Genomic DNA, 22,987 nt, shown 5'->3' with positions numbered 1-22,987 from the left:
AATTCAAAATCTATTGGAGAACAATGTTGTTATATCACCCTCGAAGATTTCTCAATTATAAAAGAAATATAGACAGATTCAAGAACATTTCCAAGTTATGAAGTTACAAATTTCACAAGTGACAACAACAATATATCCAATGTACGGGAGGGGAGAGTGTACGCATACCTTATCCCAAACTTGAGAGGTAGAGAGTGTTTCTGATAAACCCTCGGCTCAAGGAATTACAAAACTTCACAAGTATGAACCAGGACACAAATAACTACCGTAAAATTAATACTAGAACAAGTGCTAAACATCGAAGTACACCATACAAGCACATATTGATCAAATTGCTATTACAATAATACTACTAGTAATTACATTTGAAAGAGCGAAAAAATGTTCATGGAATTATGCACCGCGTCAAATGTATTGTGGTACAAAGTGAAGCATTCTGCTGTCCCGGGACTTGTTGCACTGTATAATATCATCTAATTCAAATACCTAATACCTTTGCTGGGGAGATAAACGCTGCTATTTGAATTCAGAATTGACAGAAATGAGGAGATCATCTAGTAGTTGATCACAAGTATCCTTCAGTCCGAAATTAAAATGCCAACTCCACTCCAAGGATAAATACGAGGCCAACTTTTAAGCTGCAGTAGGATAAATAGTTATCTGCTAACACTTTTGGCAAGAAAGAAAATCAAACTGAGCTTGGAGTAGGATGACTATTGGGTATCACCAAGAGCTCAGAAGGTGAACTCAGTTGTTATCTTCGGGCTTTGCTGGTCGAGTGTAAATATATTGCTACAGAAACAACGCTGCAAAGAAGTATAAAATTCCTATTCAGTTATATGCCTTGTCAAATTTGTGGAATTTTCCCCAAAGATGAAAAAAACATAGTGGTAAAACAAATTTTCACACTTACGTGGAACCAAGGAAAAAGGCAAGGGAAAGGTGAAACCCAAACAGAAATACAGAAACAACTGCAGTCAGTAGCATTGCAACTGAAGTTGAATAGACCTGCAAACAATTACAAGCTATATTAAAATGATATCTTGTCAGCTTGTTCATAGGCAGATTGTGTGTGCAAGAGACTAAATTCCCGTCCCTTCTTTACGGGACTATATCTTCTCAAAAGCACGCAAACTTAAAGCAAAAGAAAAGGATGAGGAAATCTCATTGTCAACTGCACCACAATCATTTCTATACTCTAAGGACGTGGATATGAGTGCATCCTAGAGCTTCATAAGAGGGATCAAAGAGACTCTTTAAATGGTAGCGAAACTTCATGCCTGATCCATCAATGTTTTAGCACTCCAAAATAGTCACCTAACCATTGTCCTAATTTTCAGCCGATAGCTCAAATATTTTGGAATGTCTGTTTTCTCTGTAATTACATTTCGAGCAATAGGTTAGCAGCTTAGTATACATCATTTCTTGAGTGGAATCTCTAGTCCAGTTTGCCTTCATTGCTTTACTCTTCAATTAGAAAAGCAACATAGCCAAGGAAAAGATAAAGCATGTCAGGCATTGTGCTCACAACATAGATATTCTACGGTGATCTCAGACGTGGATAATTGGCACTAGACTAATGAACCCAATTAACACAAACTAAAGCAGATGCACAACCAGAGTCACCCTACCTTCACAATATTGTCAGCATACTTCATCACCATTGATACTGCAATACCACTGCAGAGACAAGTCTTGGTCAGTAAACAATTGAAAGGCCACTGATGCTTATCAATGCTTATCAAGAGAACAACTTAAACACTAAACTTAGCAACTGCAAAACACAGAAATTTTTGAGTACGCTTATGCCTCGGGAACATGAAATAGCTAGCACAAGAAAAGCAGTACTCCCCACTGTATCCATAATCTTGATATGTATAAAATACCACTATGAAGATTTAGAGGAAATCAAACCTTAGTGCGTGATTGAGAATCATAAGAACCGTAATCAGTGAATATCCATGGAAGAACCCACTGCAGAAGATAAGGTCAAATTGTAAAACTTTACATAGATAACAAAACATGAAGCTCAATCTGATGAGGTAATGTCCTTTCAAGAAGAGTTATTGTCTGTGGTCACTGAAACTGTGATGTGCTTAACCTAATGTTTATTTGTGAATGAAGCACCATACAATAATAATTGGAACTAAATATCATGATAAAATATAATGGACAGATAGGAAAGCTCCAAAAGAAAACCTTTAGAAACGGAAAGAGTACTGAGAAAAAACAAGGTATGCCTGAGATAATATTCCCATAAGTTAAACTACAACTAAACTTCAATCACAAGATATTGGAATGATTCTCTATTCCAATGTACAATTAATTTACTAAGCTAGCTCAAAAAACCTGAGGTCATAGCATATTACAAGTGTTCTATTTTAGAGAAAAAGAGGCATCCAATATCGGTTATTTTAATATTTACTCCAGAAGCGGTTACTAAACCACTAGACCGAGAACAGTCAGTTGTTACAAAAGGCGCACAATGCAAATATTTACATTGTAAAATGAAAGGAAGGAATGCTATCAACTTACTCATTCATGACTGCATCAAAATCTTGAGTCATTATTGCAAAAGCATTGAAGATCATTCCAAAGACATACAACCAGAAGTTCTGAACATTAATATTTCTTGACGGTCTCTTCTTAATTATAGCCTGCAAAGATAAAAGAAAACTTATGCACATGGTATCTGAGTCTAGTTTACTTTAACGTTATGCTGAGCATGATGGTAATTAAACACGTAAATCACCAGGCTCAACTCTAGTAAAGCAAAATGCAGTGAGAAGCAGTTCTGAGGCCATCTAAAGTGCATATCTTTGGACTACTTATCTAACAGAACATATCTGAAAAGATGTACCTCTGTGTACACTCCTGCAAAACCACTCAAAAGGGCCATTACCTGAAATCAAACGAAGAGGTATAAAACCATTAGAAGCAATAGTTTTAACCTTAATGTTATATAGTCCTGGGAATATCTGCAACTTACAATAGCCATAACCCAACCTTGTAAAGGAGCCTGAAGAACATGATCAGAACTGTACAGAAAGCATCATTCCATTAGAGAAATCCATTGTTCATTTCTCTATTCATATAAAATCAACAGAATATAAGCAGTAAAATCATGATTGTCATCTTTTACCATCCAGGCTGAAACACAAAAAATATATAACAAGATATTCATCTATATAAACAGTTCTAGAGATGAGATGCGGAAACTGCTATAACCTCACCTAGGATTAAGCTGTGCAGTGGTGCACCCAGCACAAAGTAGAATGAAAGCAGCCCACTGAATTTCAGTTAACCTGAAAGTGAATGTTGCTTTGAGTGTGACAAAATATAGAACATCAAAATAGGTAAACAAGTAGGAACACATTCTTATAATATTATCCAGAAAGATGACAAAATAAACGTAGCAAACCTGACTATATTATTCACCTTGAGGTTACTAGCTTCCTATAGTCATATCTGTCAATTAGAATTTCTTTTTAATAAGAAAAGCTTTTCCCTTGAAGATTACCTTTAGTGGAACCTTTTTCTTTTCTTTTCTTACATTTTTTGGCATCCATACAATATTCTTGATGATCAATGCATTTCATGGAAAATTTTAAGATTTTCTATTTTTGTGTACTTGAACGTGGTTTCTCCTATCACTTGAATAAAATTCAAACTTCATAAAAAGGTCAAGCTTTTCCGTTCGTATCCACCAAATCAGAAAATAGTGCAGGACAACCTTGCAGTACAAGGTTTCCAGAATAGATAGATATACTCCCAGCTCCTTGTATATTACAGGGGCTGCCAATCAACTAACCTCCATGATATATGGTGGAGCAAACTGGCATAGGCTTTACTGAGTGTTAAGTGTTAACTGCTCGTTCCTTGACAAATCAAAGTGAAACTAAGGAGATAGATAGCACCCCTGATCTCATCTTTAAGGAAAGAGACATACACCATATATATGGAAGAATAGAAAACTTTTTACTCTCCTACATGGGGTGTTGTCAAACTTCTATTTTTCACCACAATAGGCTGTCCAAGTATCTGGGACTTAGCTGTGGTTCCTCCCTCTTGCAGCTCATTTCTTTTTCCCACTGCAACATGATATCTTTTAATCTTACCATGCGGGCTGCAGCTGCTTCCCAGCATTCAATTTCCTCCTATAATTTAGAACCCAAAGCCTTAAAAGCTAAAAAGGCTTCCTAAAATGCATCACCATCCTCTTAACCTCTCTCCCTCCTCGCCCTCTTTCATAAAACTGAACTGTTTAAGTATCTCAGCACAAACAACATCTTCTTTTTTTAAGTATCTGAACACAAACAAAACAAGAGGTGGACAAACTTCCTTACGGCGAATGGACTACATTCCACCTTTGATCACTAAAGTAAAACACATAACACCTTGCTAATGGAATGCTGGAAGCTTATTTGAATGCTGAGTGTTAGAAACTTACTGGAATGCTGGCAGAATCAAAGAGTAAACAAGAGATTGAAGCAGAACAGGAAAATCACTCCTCGTTTTCCATTATGCATTATGTGAGACATCTGATTACCAAGAAATAAGATGCTTTGAAGGGCAAAAACTTCATATTTCCTTGTTATAAATAGATGTTTATAAGACTTGTATTTTTGGTGTAGCAATGGCATGATTGGAAGCTTGTCATACTACTTAGATTTTTGGACCTATTGGAGATAAAACTATAGCATCAATGCTGTAGTGCTTTGATTGTATTTTGTAGTACCTCCGTGGTACTTTATTAATGAAAGTAACCTTACGTTAAAAAAAGGAACCCCCAATTCAGTGTGAAACAGAGGGAGTATATATATGAAATTACTCATATGTCTATATAGGCACACACAATTATCTAAAGCAGCATTAGAGTACATTGAAGTTGGAGCTTTTTATGCTAAGAGAAGACAAACTCAAATTAATTTGGGCCAAATGGAGTATTCGCAACAAGAAAATATTCTGGTGCTTTTTTGTTGTCTGTCGTTTTTATGTATTTACCCAGACAACAAGATGTCTGTTCATCAAAATTTGCACCATAAGTTCAATTTCATATCCTTAATTAGTGAAAAGACTTACTTCCTTTTGAGAATAATTTGATACAATATGCCAGTGCTGATAATATTTAAGTTCTTCAGTATCTGATATCCAGGAGCATCTACATACGCAAAAATGTAATACTGCAAAGACCCATGAGATTCAATCAACAACATGTGAGATAGAAAACTTAATCAAGTCTGGGAACAAAGAAAGATATAACCAAAAAGCAATATAAACCTGCCTGAAGTAGATTCTTGACAAGGTAAAGTGCAGCAGGAATAGGATACACTTTAACTTCATCCCACGTAGTGCTCAACCTAAAAAAACCACTACATTAATAGGACAGGAGACAAAAAAACTAGCCTACTTATAACTGAAAACAAACGTCAGTATGCAAACTCTTATTCAAGAGACAGGTTCAATATAACTGTTTGACAATTTGCAGTGTCATCCACCAAGCAAATCTTCCAAAAGTAACTCGTTATGTCATTCACTAGTCATTATTTGATAGACAGATCAAAAGTGAAGAAAAATTGGAAAGTTCATATTAAATGATTTAATTAAACCGAAGATATTTCATACACATAGGAAAAATCAAACAGTAAGATGGAATGTGTAACAACCAAGCATTTGGATCTAAATTCTCTGGCGAAGTTGACCATAAGCCTTGTGAAAATACCCTAAGATCTTACAAGGTAGGGTATCCAACTGAATTTGCTAATATATAAAAATACATATTTTTACCATACAACCAAGGTGTAGCCTAGTGGTCGGTGAAGTGAGTACAAACCTTGGAGACCAGCGTTCAAATCTTAGCAGAGACAAAACATACAAGATATTTCTTTCCGTCAACCTTAAGTCATGGTAAGGTATTTCTTTCCATCAACCTTAAGTCATGGTTTGCATAGTTACCTGATGCTTGTGAATAGTCGAGAAGTGTGCAAGTTGGCCCATACACCATCGTCACAAAGCTATTGCGCCACGGTCCCGAACAAGTAGTAGGCTATATGATAGTTCACTAACCATTTTTTCCATTTAAATTCATTTCAAGCAAACACTACACAAAATAAACTTCTTAAAAAGTACCAGAAATTCTCTATATTTTCTCTAATAGGGTAAAAAAGTTCCTAGACAAGCACAGGATTTTATACATGCAGTGCTCAAGTAGATTCATAATACAGATAGAGAAGGCAGAAAATAGTAATTCAACTCCGTACCCCCTGGAAGAGGAAATTTAACACAAAAATTGTTACAAACCTGTTATCATCAGTAACACCGTCCTTTCTCCAGATTCTTAGCAAGGCCACAAGAGACAATGCACATTTCAATGCCTCTACCTATTACATAGAAGTTTGAACTCAATCACACAACAAAAAGTGACAATTGAACCATTGTTTACAACTATAAGCTCAAAACAACATTGAAAAAGCAACACAAAAACTCTTGTGATTTGTGTCATTTCACTAACCAGAAAATTTGCAGTGGTTACACTGTACTCATACTTCCCAGCTCTCTTCGACCAAACAATGAGAATCGATTGTGAACTCGTAAGAACTGTCAGAATAAGTGTTACAAATGACCTATTCCAGCCAATAGAAAAACAAAACATGAGAAACTCTTTTCATTATCGCAGGCTCTAGCTACACAGTAGACTCTAACTAGCTAATAACACACACCGGATGTAGTTCATAGTGAGTATAATCTATTACATGTACATGATCAGGCAAAATCAATGAGTTCAATTAAACTCCCTAGATCAATAATGGAACTATACGCCTCAATTTCTCGTGGCGCAACCGGTTTATAGAACTATAACACCGATTACGTATAAAATTTTCAGCTGAAATGAGGATGAAAAACAGCAAATACCTTCGGCTTTTCTGTCGGAAGCCACCAATCTCCGGCATTGCTCCGATCGCGGCCATGATGTATGCTTCCTACACTTGTTCGATCCCGAATTTCAGGCAATTCGTCGAACGCATGGGTGAAATTGTAGATAAAGAAGAGCTTCCGAATCACAGTTTGCTTTGGAGATTTGTAAGATTCAGTGATGAAGTGTGAAGAAATGAAAGGGATGATGGGCTTGGACGGTCTCTATTTTTTGTGGGCTGGGCTTTGAAAATTCACAAAAGGAGTATTTTATGGCCCATCTACATTTTTTCTCTCTTCGGATAAAGTGTGCGGATATCCAATTTTGACGTTATCGTTTAACTTTTATCCTCTTTTTAAAGTGTTTTGCACATGTGCTTATTTCGGTTTATTTTAGATATATATACGTTGTCTAAATATAGTATTGACAAAATCTAAATTTAGACACAACGTCAAAAATTTAACTTTTGTCATATACTGTTATTTTTAAGGTATTCAAGGATATTAGTATTTTAGTTTACAGATATGATCGTTCAATTTTTTGTATTTTAAAATGGCAAAACTTTAATTATATTTGAAACGCAGACTAAAACTTAATTAACAATTCAAAAAATAATTATTTACACATTTCTCCTTTTACCCCTCCCCCAAAAACACCCCGCCCTCCTTTCTCTTTCGAAAATGGGAAATCTTTTTTCCTGTTCAACTCAATTTCGATCCCTCTATATAGTTCTTTTTTAAAAGTCTTCAAAGTATCAAAGAAATAGATGAAAATAGACCAAAAAATATATGTGAGATGGTAAATGTCAACAAAATGATGAAACATGAGGATAGTAGAAAGGGTAAGTTAAATACTTCAATGGCTACGTACAGTTCAATAAATATATGTTAAACAAAATAAAATTTAATAATTTATTCGGTGACAACAAAATGAGTCACATAGAGATGATCGACACGATCACCCGACTCAACGACCATCCATATGTTGGTGCTTATTTATGAGGGTGTAAAATGATTCACATAGATAAAGTCTCACGCAATCGCTATACAAACATGATCTTCATTTTTAAGAAGTGAATTTTCATTATACGAGACATTGTATTGAATATGAAAAGCATATTCTTCATTACTGACTTTTCGTGGTTGGTCACACCTAAGTCCTCACACCTAAAGAAGTTGATCCATATGACGAAGACGACTCTTCTTTAACTGTCGAAAAAAGATTTACTCTCAATCCATCATGCACTTCTTGATATCATTCTGAACTAGTTTTCAGACATACACCAACTATACATGCTTAACCTTTTTTTAAGATAAAGATTCAAAAGGACCAAATGATAATAACAAAAAAGTCTACAAATTATGTATTTTCAGTCCGATTATACTATTTTACTCCAATTTTAACACGACAAAAGAAGTAAATATATGAATATAATAGAATATCATTATCTCAATTTTGTTATGTTCAATGAATTTGAGAACAATATATTAACATTGTTAAATGTTTTTTTGCCCATACTATAAGCCAAATTGGGAAAAAATATAAATATATTTTTGATGTAACCTCAATATAAGGGAAAAGAATTTACTTGTTTTTTTCTTTTCCTACCAATACAAAAGGCTATTATAGAAACTACACCATTTACCACTTTCTCCTTTATTCCATTTCCTCCCAACAAAAAATTCTCTTTCATTTCCTCAACCTATACATACACAAACAATATATATAGATAGAGAAGCAGGGGGGGTGGGGTGTAAAAAGGGAGAAATGGCATCGGAGGATGAATTGATGATGCAGGATGCCACCGACGACGGCGAGTCCTTCGATGATGACTTCTACAGCGGCGGCGATGTCCATGATGATTCCGATGATGATGACGTCATGGATTACGATTTCATCGATAACGACTCCGATGATTCCGATACGGTCATCGCACATCATCGCTCTCAGGTACAGTTGGAGATTTTTGAGTTTTTTTGCTTTTTTGTTTGTTTTGTTTATTAAATTTAGGAACTTTTTTGAATTTGGAACTGTTTATGTTTTTATTTTTTGATTGATTACTGGATATAGTTCATTGCTAGTAAAGGTATTGATTTGATGGTTTTTTTTTTTTGCTTATCTGTTAGATTACCTGTGTTCTGATGAGTGGTGGGTGTACCAGACACAGCTTCTCTACCCCTTGAGGTAGGGGAAAGGTCTGTGAACACTCTACCCTCCTCAGACACTAAACTGGGTATGCTGTTATGTTACCTGTGTCCAGACCGATATATTCGTTGTTTCCAAAAGTTTATTTTGGCTTTTGAAACTTAGATGTGTAACAATAGGGGGGAGTATCTAGTGTTCGAGTTAGAGTTGATTTACACGGAAGGAAAGTGAGGAATGATTTGGTTGGATTAACCCCTTTCTCTTCCATATTTAGTAGAAGAGGAAAGGGGGAAAAATAGAACCTTTTTTTTATAAGAATAACTGGGGTTTCCTTATGAATACAGTTTATTCCGTCTGGCCTCCAGTCCATTTTAGTTGTCGTGCTTACTAAAACTAACTGGTCCAAAACAGTAGTCGTTTTAGCAAATTGAGATATAATTTATTAGTTAGTTTTCATCTTTACGCTTACTTAAATGTATGGAAAAAAAGATTAGTATTAAATCCATATAAAAAATAAATAAGGATAATTTAGTCAAGTTATCTCTTTAGTTAATGTTTTCTTAAAGGCTGTGTAAACATGACAAGTAAAATGCTAAGTTGCGTGGACTCTTCATTTTAGCTGCCGCACCCGTGTCGGCACGAGATGGGTGCGGGTGTGGGATACGTGTGAGATTCAGTCAACCCACATTGGATACTTTGACCGGAGTCTGAGGACAAATTTTGGGGAAAATTGAGATTTTGATAGAAGATAAAATAGATTTAAGACATGAGTAATGGCATACCTTAAATATTATAGTTCCTTTGTCTCTTTTATAGCTTTTCCTGTTGGTCAATATTTGTTGTTTCAAGCCAAACGAAGAGAAACTAAGGATTCAAGCGGTTGTGTTCTGACTTTTGGTAGCGAGTACCACCAATCTGTAAGGAGAGTTGGTGGAAGGCCTTGAATGACTTTCTTTTTCCTTTTTAGGGGAAGAACCAGAGAGCGTGAAAGAAGAAGTTGGGGGTCTTTCAAAATCTAGAACATCGTTATATCTCTACTTTATAATTTTGGATTGTTTAGCCGAATCCCAGCACCCGTATCCATACATGGATCCGTACCCCCAAATCTTAAAATTTAGAATTTGCCGAATCCGATCCTTGGATTCGCATCCACATGGGATACCCGCACCCGAGTCCAAGCAACTTAGGTAAAATGGACAGGAGAGAGTAGTTTATTCAAGAGCACTAACTATTGCCATTTGAGTTCTCTTACTGCTTGCTTTCTTTCCTGGGTTTCTGCTTAAGTTGGAGTTTTGTGTTCACGTTATGCCTTTTCTAAAAAGAAGCGATTTATGACTACTAACTTGCGTAGAAAATCGGGTGCATATAGAGGCAGATTCATTGTATCAGGTGGGGGTTCTGGGGAACCCGGTGACGTTTTCCCAAACCCTGTATTTATGTTGAGAATCCATTTATTATATAAGAAATTGATAGTTGGGAGTCCATTACTAAAAGATCTCATGCTTGATGTGGAATCAATTCCCCTTGCAGTCTGGTGCAGATGTCCTCTATAATCATAGCTCTTGAATTTTTTCGCATTGAGAAACTAAGATATCTCATCTCCTGCTTTGGTAACCAAGTGCATGTTCCTAATAGGGATGCTATAAATCTAATATGGAATAATGACATATGACAAGAGAGTGCTTTTAATAGGGATATTATTAAGACTGATAAGACATAATGATGGGTCTTCCCAAGGAATTTATAAGGCTACTTTGAGCGTCATATTTGTGGCAGTTCAAATTGAATTAGAGGTGTAGCATGGCTTGACGCCTAAATGTATTATGGATTGTGGAAGGAAAAAACATTTTTGGGCTGAATCTTTACCTTTTCTAAAAAAAGCATTTGTGGCTAAATTTGGGTGCTCCAAGGAATGCTTGAGTAATGTTGTGGAACTTCTCTGCTAGCCGTGCCTAGTAAGAAGTACCACTTACTAAACCAAATTGCAACCCGTGTTTCTTTGATGCCAAACTGTAGAAGAATAAGTATTGATGGAGAAAAAGCATCTCTTCAATAACCTTCTAGTTGGAGCAGTGAATAAGAACACGAGAAGCGGAGAAAAGCGACCAGGGCTCGCTTCACCAAAGTCATAAGCGTGAAGTGAAGCGTATGTTTTATTCAACTGAAGCGCAATTTAATATAAAATAAAAAATATTAAATTTGCATAAATAAATAACCAAGAACTCAATAGAAATAACAACATACCTAGTGTAATCCCCCAATGGGGTATGCGAATGATGGTGTGTACGCAACCTTACCCTTACCTTGTGAAGGTATTAAGGCTATTCCCCTAGACCATCGGCAACATGAGATAACATAAAAGATTGGATCAACTCAATTGAAATAACATAGTAGGCAAATCTTTCAATTCTTAAATTAGAAAGTAAGTAATAGATACTCTCATAACATATTAAGCAAATTTAAAACCAAATCATAAAGGGAGCAATATCCTATCTTCAAGAATTCCAAAAAAAGAGGAGAAGAGAGAATAATAGAAAATGGAGGAGAAAAGAAGTAGAGAAATAGATTGAAAAAAGAGGAGAATAGAGACGAGAGAAGAGAAAAGGTATCAAAGCAACGGAGAAAAGAACAGAAAAAAATCGTAAAGAGAGGAGAAATTCGAAGAGGAAGATAAGAGAAGAAGAAGAAGAAGAGGATAAGATTTACCTCGAAACCCTAAAATTGGGGGAGAAGAAGAGAAGGGAAGAAGATGCCTAAGTCTGTCGCAAAAGTGACGCTTTACACTTGCCTCACTTTTGCTTCTTCTGCTAAAGCAAGCACTTTTTGATCTCGCCTCACTTCAGGTAACAAAAGCCCCTTGACCTGTCACCTCGCCTCTTTGAAGCTTTTAATAACATTGAGTTGGATGTATTATAAACTTGATAAGGCAGGAAAATGATGGTTCAACAGTTGTTTCTGGTTCCCAATCTTGATATTTTCATCACTTCAAGTGCTGATTTTCAGATTCTTGATATATTCTGAAGATCAAAGATCAACACTTTGACAAGGGACCTGAAATCACCTCATACATGACGTATTATAGATCCACATAAGAAATAATAGAAGAATGTAGCAGAAGATTTTTTTTTGAGAATGAAGATAGAGCAGAAGATCTTGTGGAGCAAGTTCAATAAAAAGCCATGAAGGATGCTTTCTGTTTACAGAACATAATTTCTTGATGCTGCTTATCCCCTTTGGTTGACTTCTGAAAGCATGTTATGTGGATAAGAAAACAAACTTTCAAACTTTTTGTGGTTCTCTCCCTTCTTTTGGGGGCTCTTGTTGTGAAATTTGTTGTTTTTAAGGAAGGGACTTAATTATTCTGGGTCTTGTTAACAGCTGTAAGATATGGCTAGTATTTATGTGGATAGAAAAAGGGGGTTGGGGTGTGAGGGTTGTTTAACAAGGAGGGAAGAGCCTGTTTTTCTCGTAGTTGATAATTCTAATATAATTGTTGAGCAGCTGTATGCTTACAATGTATAAGCTCTAGGATATCTCTTTAAGGCAACATTAGGTGTCTACAATCACAAGTATACTGTAACGGAGGTTCAACCTAGAGGAACAAGCTTTTGGAGTAGGGTAATCTCATTTAAATATGTGCTCGAAGGATACTGGTGTACTCGACCTGTCTAAAAACTTAAAGGTGTAAATGAGGAGAAACATAAGAAATCTACGGCCTGAGTTCAAGCAACTTAGAAGTATTAGAATTGGAAGCAAAACTGTTTTCTGGCTGGATGAATGGATTGTTCATGGTCCTTTCAAGGACGAGTTCCCAACTTCGTATGGTGTTTGTTATTTTCTAATGTGAATGTGGCTGAATCTAGAGTTAATGGGACTTGGATAGTTAACTTTAGGAGAAATATGAATGATCGGGAATGCCAAAGCCCAAAAGAGTATGTGAACTCCATTAGCTTTGGAAAGAAAGTAACTCAAGATGTTTTGAAGAGAAGCAAAAATCTGTCTAGAGGATGAACTTAGATTGTATCTTGTTATTTCCTTTTGGTGTAAAAAGGAATACATTAATGAGGTAGAAACTTTATTAAATTTCATTGAGTTCCTTTAAGATTCAATGAGGACTGTGCTTTAGGCTCTTTTTGCTCACTTTTACAGAAGCTCCAACACTATCTCGATGCTGTTTATGAATACAACTATTTCCTTTTCCAAATAAAAAGGAAGGAAAAAGTTGTAATGTGATAATAATACTGGAATACTAGGTATTAGTGCATCGGTTACAGCCAAATTTTGCATAATTATCTTTGTGTTTGATGAAGTGAATTAAGTCATTAACTATTGAATCCTATATTGTAGTCATGGTTCTCCAATTGTTTTGATCTTTATCATACTATTTTCTTCATTAAATGCTTGCTTACTGAAAGTTCTCACGTTTTTACTTTGCTTTACCTTTTCTGTAGTCAAACTATAGCATCTTGAATGAAGCTGATATTCACAAATGCCAAGAGGAAAGTATTACGAAGATATCTACAGTGCTCTCTATTCCACGGGTAGATGCTGGCATCCTGCTTCGGCATTATAACTGGTAAATTCTTTTCATAAGCATTACCTTGTAGTTATGATTACAGATCTTAGATGATGATGTACAATGGGTATTGAATTAGAATTTCTTTCAGTCCTCAGTTGATTTTTGTGGTATCAATAAATTTGTAGTCTAGCATGTCGTTGTAGTCATTTAGTATGATTTTACTTGTTCTTATAAAAAGAAAAGTATGCTTGCAGTTCTGGCAGTTGGCTTCTGGGATCTTGAATCTGAAGCACATTGCTCTCACTTACCACATATGTACAAGCCTTTTAAGGTTTTTAGGGCTTATATGCTAAATATCTAGTGTTTTTGGGTCGACAGGAGTGTCAGCAAAGTGAATGATGAATGGTTTGCAGATGAAGGAAAGGTCCGCAGGATTGTTGGTTTGTTAGAGAATCACGTGCCGGTCCCTGATGGGGAAGAGGTAACTTAAATTCATATATGAAGAGTACTTTCCTCCTTTAGATTGGATTGAAGCTAGAGGTTTAGGGCTGGTCACTACTGTTTCCTTGAATTGAAGATGTGCACTTCCTTTCTTGCAGCTTACATGTGGGATCTGCTTTGACGTTTATCCTCGTAAGGAGATCAGTGGGGCTGCTTGCGGTCATCCTTTTTGTTTCACATGCTGGCAAGGTTAATTTCTTCAGAAAATTGTCGCTTCTTCAATGGAAGTTTGAAAGGCATTTCGGTCAAACATTCCATCTCCTTGAATAACCTGGCATTCCAGATGAATGAAACTAGCCTTTTTCCGTTAGACAGAACTACTTGAGAAAATCTTTAAGTTACTCTATACTGTCTTAAACATGGTTTACTGGTTTATCTTGCTGCGATGCTTGAGGTTTGCTGAGCTCATCCAGCTCGTTGACAAATAAAAGATGTTGGAAAGAAGATAACAATATACTAATGGGAGGATTATACTTTTTGTACCCATTTCAGGGTTGGTCTTGATTTCTGAATTTTATTATAGGTTCTATAAGCTGTTTTGAGTATTATTATAGGAATGTGGTTCCTTTGGTTCTTATTTTGGTACTTGTGGGGAGGGCGGGGGGATCATCAGTAGAGCTTTTTAGGGTTGAAAATGTTTTGCATATCTAAGGGCTACTCTGCTGTTGTTGGTTCTGTTACCACAGTTCATTCACTGTCTTACATGGAGGGACAATAGTTTTATCTGGGTTTTCTAATGCCACTTGCGTACAGGGACTTTCTCGCTTAAATAGGTTGTTACTTGATTTTAGAAAAATATAGGTGCCAAAGGTTGATTTCGGAACGTATGGATATGGGAAGCTAAAGAGAAAAGATTACAGTTAATTCTATGAGGCATTTACTGGTTAATTTTGTCAGCATAGAAAAATTTAATGTTAATACCGCAATACGTGATGTGCGGATTAGGTGCACGTCATGTGTTTGAACCTTGTCGTGGAAAAAAACTTGGTATTTAAGAGGACAAAGGTGGAGGGGGTGGTCCAATATCTACTGATTGGTCGTGGTATGGTTAAGTTTTTCTCAATTCCCGTTTAGGCATCCCATAGAGCTTCTCATTGTCTCTCTATTTGGTGCAGGGTATATTAGCACGGCCATCACTGATGGTCCTGGATGCTTGATGTTGCGCTGTCCTGATCCATCTTGTAGTGCTGCTATCGGTCTAGATATGATAAAAAAATTGGCCAATGACGATGACAAAAAGAAGTATAATCGGTACTTTATCAGGTCGTTTGTGGAGGACAATAGAAAGGTAATTGCTCCCCCCTCCCCCCCTCCTCGGGCCCATAGTGATACTTTACTTTTTGTTATGTCTTTTGGAAGAATCTTTACTATATGCCTTGTGTGTCTATTAAGTTTCTAATGGTTGTTCTGGTCTTCTTTAGACAAAATGGTGTCCTGCTCCAGGGTGTGATTATGCAGTTGACTATATTGTTGGTAGTGGAAGCTATGATGTTACTTGCGGGTGCTCATATAGTTTCTGTTGGAATGTGAGTTGCAATGTTTGAACTTAACTACGTTATGTAATGATAGTTGTTCTGTTTCTGCATTTCTGTAATCTGTATGAGTTACATATTTGCAGTGTACCGAGGAAACTCATCGCCCAGTTGATTGTGGAACTGTGTCTAAGTGGATTTTGAAGAATAGTGCAGAGTCTGAAAACATGAACTGGTATGTAGTATTAGATTTTTATCATCCTGTCCTTTCCTTATCTTTTGTATTACTTGGTTTAGCTGGCTTTGGTAAATGAGTCTTGGAAGAGAGATGAAATAATTTGAGGATGGAGCTATTCTAGTTAGTACTTTCTCTGGTGAAATTGTTGCACCATAGATGGGTTTTAACCATCTTGGAGACACAGGTGAAATTGGCTTATAATTTTAAATAGAACTTGCTGTAATCATGTCTTCCTTATGTTGGGAAAAAATAGCAACCGTGGTAACGGAAGGCACAAAGGTAAAGTTGGAGCATAAAAAACTTGAAATTCCTGCTCAGAACTTAACAGAAAAGGTTTCTATTCTACTTTTGCATAGGTTTTGATTCCAAATTTGCTTTCTCTGTGTTGGTAGTTTTTGTGTCATACTGAAGTTCGAATACATCTGGGAGTACGGAGGAGGTTCTATCCTTTCGAAAGAAGCAACTCCCTGTGACGGTCTCAAAGAGAACTTTGAAGTAATTTTAACCAGACTCATTTGTTGAAGAGAACATATGGTTATATTGATGTATTCTTTTGATTTGAATATGTAAGCCTTTGATGATGGATATCATTACTAGTTACTACTTGAAAGACCCTGGTAAAGTTGATCAAGTAGCTACCAGGAAATTAATGTAGTACCACATGTCATGGATCTGGACCTTCCGCAAACAAAAGCTTGATATAAGTTGAGAAGGGTAGAGGGGTGAACCCATTATCCATTGAGATTCGAACCTAAAACTCCATGGTTTCTCTGTTATTGAAGAAAGATAATATTCACCAAGTGAAGGTCAGGGTATAACATTAACTTTCTTGGGCTATTGCCAAAAGTTCAGTAATTTTTTTTGTGCTTTTTGGCCCATTGCGACCCTTTTTTGGGATATAGTCATAAATTTGAAAGATGTGCAAAAACGTGCAATATACAAGAAATGTAGCAGAAAATAGAAAACCTTGGCAAAAGACGTAATTTTCTATGAATAACACCCCATCATTTATACGTATAGGGATCTCGCGGGTGCACCAAAAAGAAATAAAGGGAAAGGCTATTCCTCAAGTGTACAAGATCTTTCGCTATTCCCATCAGTAGTTCTCCTACTCATCTCTCTGCACGTGGTACACAAAGGTGCTAGAGGAGCAACATCCCGCATTCTGCATCTTCTTAAGGCCCTGCAAAACATTGTTTCTTTTGCAGTGCCCGTCTTCACCTGCTCTAGTCCTAACCATCTTAGAATTTACCACCACAAACAAGCCTTGATCCAGCAATTTAAAATGATGGCCCATTGTCTACTCTATGTTGGGTCTCAAATAGGCTCATGTTTTAGTAGTTACTGTTCTATTTTTGTTAGACTCCAGTTTTTACCGTCCTTGATGTTGTCGAATCTGTATCATTTTGAAGTTTTTGAGATTTAGTTTTTTTGCAATTTTAATTGCTGTATGGTGCCAACATGTACCTGTTTTTCTTAAATAATTGTTCATGCTTCAAAGCAGAGATATATTTGGTGTTATTAGAGCTGCTATTCAATCATTTTTCAACTATGCATTTGTGTTAGCTCTGCCTCCTGAGTCCTGACAACCTAGCTAACTTTCTATACCATTATATTTGTGTATTTCATCTAAGCCTAAATTCTGTGTCCGTATTATAGCTGCACATTTTCTGGATATGCATACTGTTTCCACTTTCAATACGTGGAACTAAACATCATTATCGTGGTGACATTGCAGGATATTAGCTAATTCTAAGCCTTGTCCGAAATGCAAGCGGCCAATTGAGAAAAATCAGGGGTGCATGCATATCACATGCACACCACCCTGTAAATTTGAGTTTTGCTGGTAAGTGTATCAGCTATTTCCATGGAATTTCTTTCAGTTCCTGATCCTAGCATATGCTATAGTGTGAGCAATTTTTTCAGTCAGTCTGCTTCCATTTTTAACATTTTGCTTTGCTTACCATGCACACACTAAGCAGCAGGACTCCCTCACTGAGGTTGTTGGATGTGTTTTATCTTGTCTACACTCTATATAGCATAACTAATTGCTTGTTTCTAATGTTTGTGCTGGCCTCCCGTGCTTAAAAAAAAACAACCATATCTAGTGTAGTCCCACAAGTGGGGTCTGGTTTGGGGAGGGTGGTGGTACACAGTCTTACTCCTACCTTTGTGAAGGTAGGGGAGCTGTCTCCCAGATCTTGTTTCTTTGTGATTCTTGTGAACTAAGAAGACATCTTTACAGGCTCTGCCTTGGCCCTTGGACGGATCACGGTGAGAGAACTGGCGGCTTTTATGCGTGCAACCGTTACGAGTCAGCAAAGCAAGATGGAGTGGTAAGATCTTTGCTCTATTAGTATTCTCTATTTTCAAGATTTATCTGCTAATTCAGTTCCTTAATCAAAAGTTAGCTAATGTTTATTTGATGTTTTTCTTCCAGTTTGATGAATCTGAAAAGAGGAGAGAGATGGCAAAAAATTCTTTAGAAAGATATACACATTACTATGAGCGATGGGCCACCAACCAGTCGGTAGGTTTAGGACACCTTTACTTTTGGTTGTTTCTCATTATCAGCTATCTCAACTTCTGTTAGGATAAGGATAATAGAAACAGAAGATTGGTTTTTGCTCATGTTCTTCTATTTTTTTTGAAACTGGTAACTTTTTGCTCGTGTTCTTTCTAGATACTACTGCAATTCTTCTTTGCGACCTAAATTTGTGGTGATGGCTTCTTGCATGGATGATGGATAGAATTGTTATGCGACTTGACACATGAAATTTTTATACATGATCTGTCAGCAGGCTTTCAGATAGTGTGGTTCTGGTTCTCATGACCTTGCTTTTGATATCATCAATTTAAATATAATAGCAAGAAAGTCTAATGTCCATGGGAATGTCTCAAATCATGGAATAGATGCTGCATAATTTCTGCTCCTACCGGGAGTCTAGTATTACCAATCTAAAGATCTACTTATGCTATATGAAAATATAGATTGGATGATGTAATGTCTCTATCAAGTTACAATCTTATGCAATTGTCAGCGTGAAGGTGACCTGTAGGACATTTCGATAGCTCCAACAATGGAACCTGTACATTCGAGATTGATTTTCCATAATCTAATGGGACGAAAGAGTCCGTGCATGGTGAATATAACTAAGGGAAAATAATTTATGTAACTAATTCTTCTCCTCCAATTTTGTTTGGCATGCTTTCTGTTATATTTTTTCCCAAAAATGACCTCTTTCCTTGATAGCAAAGTCAACCCAATCCAAAAAGATGTTTATCCCTTTTATGTTTATCTTCATATATGATATCTAGATCCTTAGGAACTGCAAGTCTGGGACTTGGATCTTCCTCAAGACATTTATTCTTCTTTTACTGTAATCAGCTTTTGCTGTCTTCTCAAATCATCTTGTGCAGTGTGAAGGCACTAGAAACTTTTGCCCACTTGTGGGTCTGAATTAAAAAGTAATCATCCAGAAAAATAGTTCTCTCTTATGTCATGGGTTTGTTACTATCTTCTCTGTTCCAGTAGTGAAACTTCTGTGCGCGTCTTCATTGCTTTGCATATATTTCATGTTGAACTGGGCCAAGTCTGCATCCTGGGGATTGAGACTTAAGTAGTGTACAATTATGTTTCTTTGCCTCAAAAGGCCATTCCTTTTGTTTCTGATTCTTCTTATTTATTGGGAGAAGTCTCTCTGTAGATGCTGCAGGATCCTTGTTTAACTGCTTACCTAATGTCAGTAATGTCTTTTTTATGTCTTATTGCAGTCGCGGCAAAAGGCACTTTCAGATCTTCAGCAAATGCAAACAGTACATGTAAGAAAATTTCTTTTACATATAAAAAATATAAGTATCAAAATTCTTTTCATACAACAGTCTTTTGCTTTATGCTTATACACTTAATTAACAAACTGCTTGTTTGTTTCTCTTTCCCGAAGAATTTGAAAATATTCACAAGTAGAAGAACCCAGCTTCCGAATGAACAAGTTCAAACTTGAAAAGGATTTCATTATATATTTTCCCTAAAGTCTTGTCCCCATTTGTATAGACTGAACTGCTGAGTTTAATTTTGTTGCTGAGCTTTTTCAGTCTGCTCCTCTGAGAGTATATCTCATTGTGATAATATAAAGCGTTTCTTTGGAGGCAAAATAAAAGCTTTTTGTTATCTTTCATGTTTCCTACATTGCATAATCATTCATTGAGTAACCCATGCAAAAGTGGTCAAGTACAAGGTTGGGTATCAAAAGAGGGCTTGACCATCTTTCTCTTTCAAGTTGTCATTATCTGATTGTATTTCTGAATTTCCGGAAAGCATTTATAGTGATTGCACTTTGCAGCTTGAGAAACTGAGTGACAAACAGTGTCAACCCGAATCACAGCTCAAATTTATTATAGAGGCCTGGTTGCAGGTAATGTAGATCTTCTATATCAATATTGAGTGTTCTTCCTCTCTCTTGATTCATGTATATATATATTGATTATGACGGCTAAATCATTGCAGATAGTTGAGTGTAGGCGTGTGCTAAAATGGACTTATGCATATGGTTATTACTTACCCGAGCATGAACATGCCAAAAGGCAGTTCTTTGAGTATTTACAAGGTTTTGCCTTTGCTTCCTTTTCGAGAATCACATTTAGATGGTTTCCTTCATTTATTGAGGCTCTTTTCCTTAATGCCGTAGGTGAGGCTGAGTCTGGACTTGAACGGCTTCATCAGTGCGCAGAGAAAGAACTCCAGGGATACCTTGATGCAGAAGGTCCATCAAAAGAATTTAATGAGTTCCGAACAAAGCTTGCAGGGCTTACAAGGTAATATAGATTCTGCATTATTTCTGGAGGTCTAGTCTTTGGTTTCTATTAGTGGCTAGTGAATATGATGGTTAGTCTCATCTCTGTAGGAGCAGATGAATAGAACGTTTAACACAAAAGGATGTGTCATGTTTTTAACATTCCTTGAGAAAGGCTAAAATCTTGTTGAAGATATTACCAACTCTTTTAGCAGACCAGGTTTCTATCATTGCTAGTGTCGTTTAAACAAGGAGAGGCTTCTGCGCTTCCTTTTATTGGATGAGTAGGAAGAAAATTTTGCATTTGCTTGAAAGTTAATGATATTCCACCAAAATGATTTAACCTATTTTTAGGGTTAAGACTCAAATTTTAGGTGATCCTATTGTTTGGAATCAACTAATGTAAAAGGCAAGTTGAATGGACAACTAATAGGTCTTCGACTAAATTCTCCATTCACAAAACTCTTATTCTATCACGGGACCAGTAAGTAGTGCGTTCCAGAAATATTGAGGTCTCCAAGTTTTCAGTTGGATCAGCAAGTCATTAGGGTAAGCATCCTTCAAATGCAACAAATGCCAATTTCTTTTGACAGAATATTTTATTCACCAGTAAGGAAACAAACCTTCTATATTGCTGTCATAGTTTCTTATAGCCCTGCTTCAGAAACTTCTATTTTTGAAAGGGTCTATTGGAAACAACCTTTCTACCCCACAAAGGTAAGGGTAAGGTTTACGTACATCCTACCCTCTCCAGACCACACTTGTGGGATTACACCGAGTATGTTGTTGTTGTTTGTAAATGGGAAACGTACTCATATAGGAATATGCAAGCATCTAACATACTTAAGTTGGATGAGTGCTAGTGTAGCAGCCTAGTTTCTTGAGAGTCACATTCAAGCTCTGGTTTCTGAGGCATGTCCACTGATGAATAATATATGATATCTTTTGTGTTAGCTGATTCCGACATGAAAGCGGGCAGAACATCGCTTGTGATTCATAGTTTCTGTATGAGAAAACTAGTACGGCTGTTGTACTGCAGGAACAAAATCTTTTTTAACCAGGTTTGATTAGATTTAGGGTCTGTACTTGTCTCTTGCTTGTGTTCAACTTTAGTGTACATCCGGTGGAGGTTCTTCCTATTTTATTGCGCATCTTGCTGAAATGCAGGGATATCCCAATCTGTTATAATTTATTTATAGAGATGGGTAGGGAGAATACTAATAATTTATTCTGTTCAAATGATGACAGCGTAACTCGAAACTACTTTGAGAACCTGGTTCGAGCTTTAGAGAATGGTCTCTCGGATGTGGACGGTCATGGTGCTTACAGCAGGGCAGCTAGCTCAAAAAGTTTGGGAGGTGGGAGCATCAAAGGAAAGGGCGGTAGAGGAAAGGGAACCACATCAAGATCAAGCAGTTCTAGAAACATAGATGATTCAGGACATTGGTCTTGTGAGTATTGTACATATGCCAATGTTAGGTCTGCTACCGCGTGCCAGATGTGCCAGCAGCGTCGTTGAAGCCATTTTTTGAAGTTACTACTTCAGATTGGGAAAGTCCTCACTATCTGCTGATTGCTATGACTGAGGTCCAGCTCCAGACGTGTCTTCTAAGTCACGTACATGCAGGAACAAATCGAAACCTAACAGTCGTAAAGTCTGATAGAGACGATAAGTTTATGGCCATGAGTTGGAAAGTCGATCATACATCTGGAGATGAATATGTACATACTGTTTGTTGCCTTTCATCTTTGTAAACTGTATCTGACTTTTGCCAGAAAAATGTTCTTTTGAAATATTCAACTCCCTGATTATACAAAGCTGTGTGTTAGTAAAGTCTCAAGGGCATATCACAGCATATGAAATAGAAGGTTCCAACTAAAAAATGAAAAGGAGTGAATGGATAGTTAAATCTTGCACGATGCTAGTATCCTATGCTGCTCGGACTCTTCTAAATGTTATGGGTGCATGCCGGATTTTTCAAAAGTAGTGCATTTTTGAAAGATTCAACAAAATTCAACATGGGTGTGGCATCATTTTTGGAGAGTCGAACTCACTCAAGTACATTCTCATTCTCGAATGTTCGAATTGTTTCTAGTTTCTAGGAAGGTTTGCAAAGTCTACTTTTTTTTAGCATGTGAAAAGGGGAATTAGAGAGGATAGGGATTTTGAAGCGAGTTCCCTATTCTATATCTCGCCCATCTTACCTGCAAGGGTGGAATTATGAACCGAACATGAAAGTAGTTTTTCATTAGATGGTTTTCTTGTAAAACTATACCTCTACTTTCGACTTGAATTATATATCAAAAAGGTAAGACCCTCGCTCGTCCTAATCCGAAAAGATATCCTTTAAACTCGGTATTTGTCAATGATCTTTGCCTTGGGTTTGTTGGGGGATGTGTGATAGT

At 36.7% G+C, this 22,987-nt stretch overlaps 2 protein-coding genes across 2 annotated transcripts; one reads left to right on the top strand and one right to left on the bottom strand.

The window, feature by feature from the left end:
• Positions 1 to 266: 266 nt before the first annotated feature.
• LOC125845256 (CMP-sialic acid transporter 2-like) lies at positions 267 to 7,126 on the bottom strand. The gene is made up of 13 exons (XM_049524727.1): positions 6,913 to 7,126; positions 6,512 to 6,623; positions 6,301 to 6,380; positions 5,285 to 5,360; positions 5,083 to 5,183; positions 3,234 to 3,305; positions 2,990 to 3,038; positions 2,861 to 2,902; positions 2,536 to 2,657; positions 1,915 to 1,974; positions 1,632 to 1,680; positions 914 to 1,008; positions 267 to 806 (listed from the first exon to the last, which is right to left on the bottom strand). Exons 1-13 carry the CDS (start codon positions 6,966 to 6,968, stop codon positions 755 to 757), a joined length of 966 nt encoding a protein of 321 aa, XP_049380684.1. The 5' UTR covers positions 6,969 to 7,126; the 3' UTR covers positions 267 to 754.
• Positions 7,127 to 8,585: 1,459 nt separating this feature from the next.
• LOC125843826 (probable E3 ubiquitin-protein ligase ARI8) lies at positions 8,586 to 22,404 on the top strand. Its single transcript, XM_049523034.1, has 15 exons — positions 8,586 to 8,863; positions 13,510 to 13,634; positions 13,956 to 14,058; positions 14,177 to 14,267; positions 15,194 to 15,366; positions 15,500 to 15,604; positions 15,697 to 15,785; positions 17,527 to 17,634; positions 18,034 to 18,124; positions 18,229 to 18,318; positions 19,563 to 19,610; positions 20,132 to 20,203; positions 20,296 to 20,395; positions 20,477 to 20,603; positions 21,830 to 22,404. Exons 1-15 carry the CDS (start codon positions 8,681 to 8,683, stop codon positions 22,098 to 22,100), a joined length of 1,776 nt encoding a protein of 591 aa, XP_049378991.1. The 5' UTR covers positions 8,586 to 8,680; the 3' UTR covers positions 22,101 to 22,404.
• Positions 22,405 to 22,987: the final 583 nt, after the last annotated feature.

The sequence above is a fragment of the Solanum stenotomum genome, chromosome 11 (genome assembly GCF_019186545.1).
Source record: "Solanum stenotomum isolate F172 chromosome 11, ASM1918654v1, whole genome shotgun sequence".
Lineage (NCBI taxonomy): Eukaryota > Viridiplantae > Streptophyta > Magnoliopsida > Solanales > Solanaceae > Solanum > Solanum stenotomum.
This window is presented reverse-complemented; position numbering and strand designations above follow the sequence as displayed.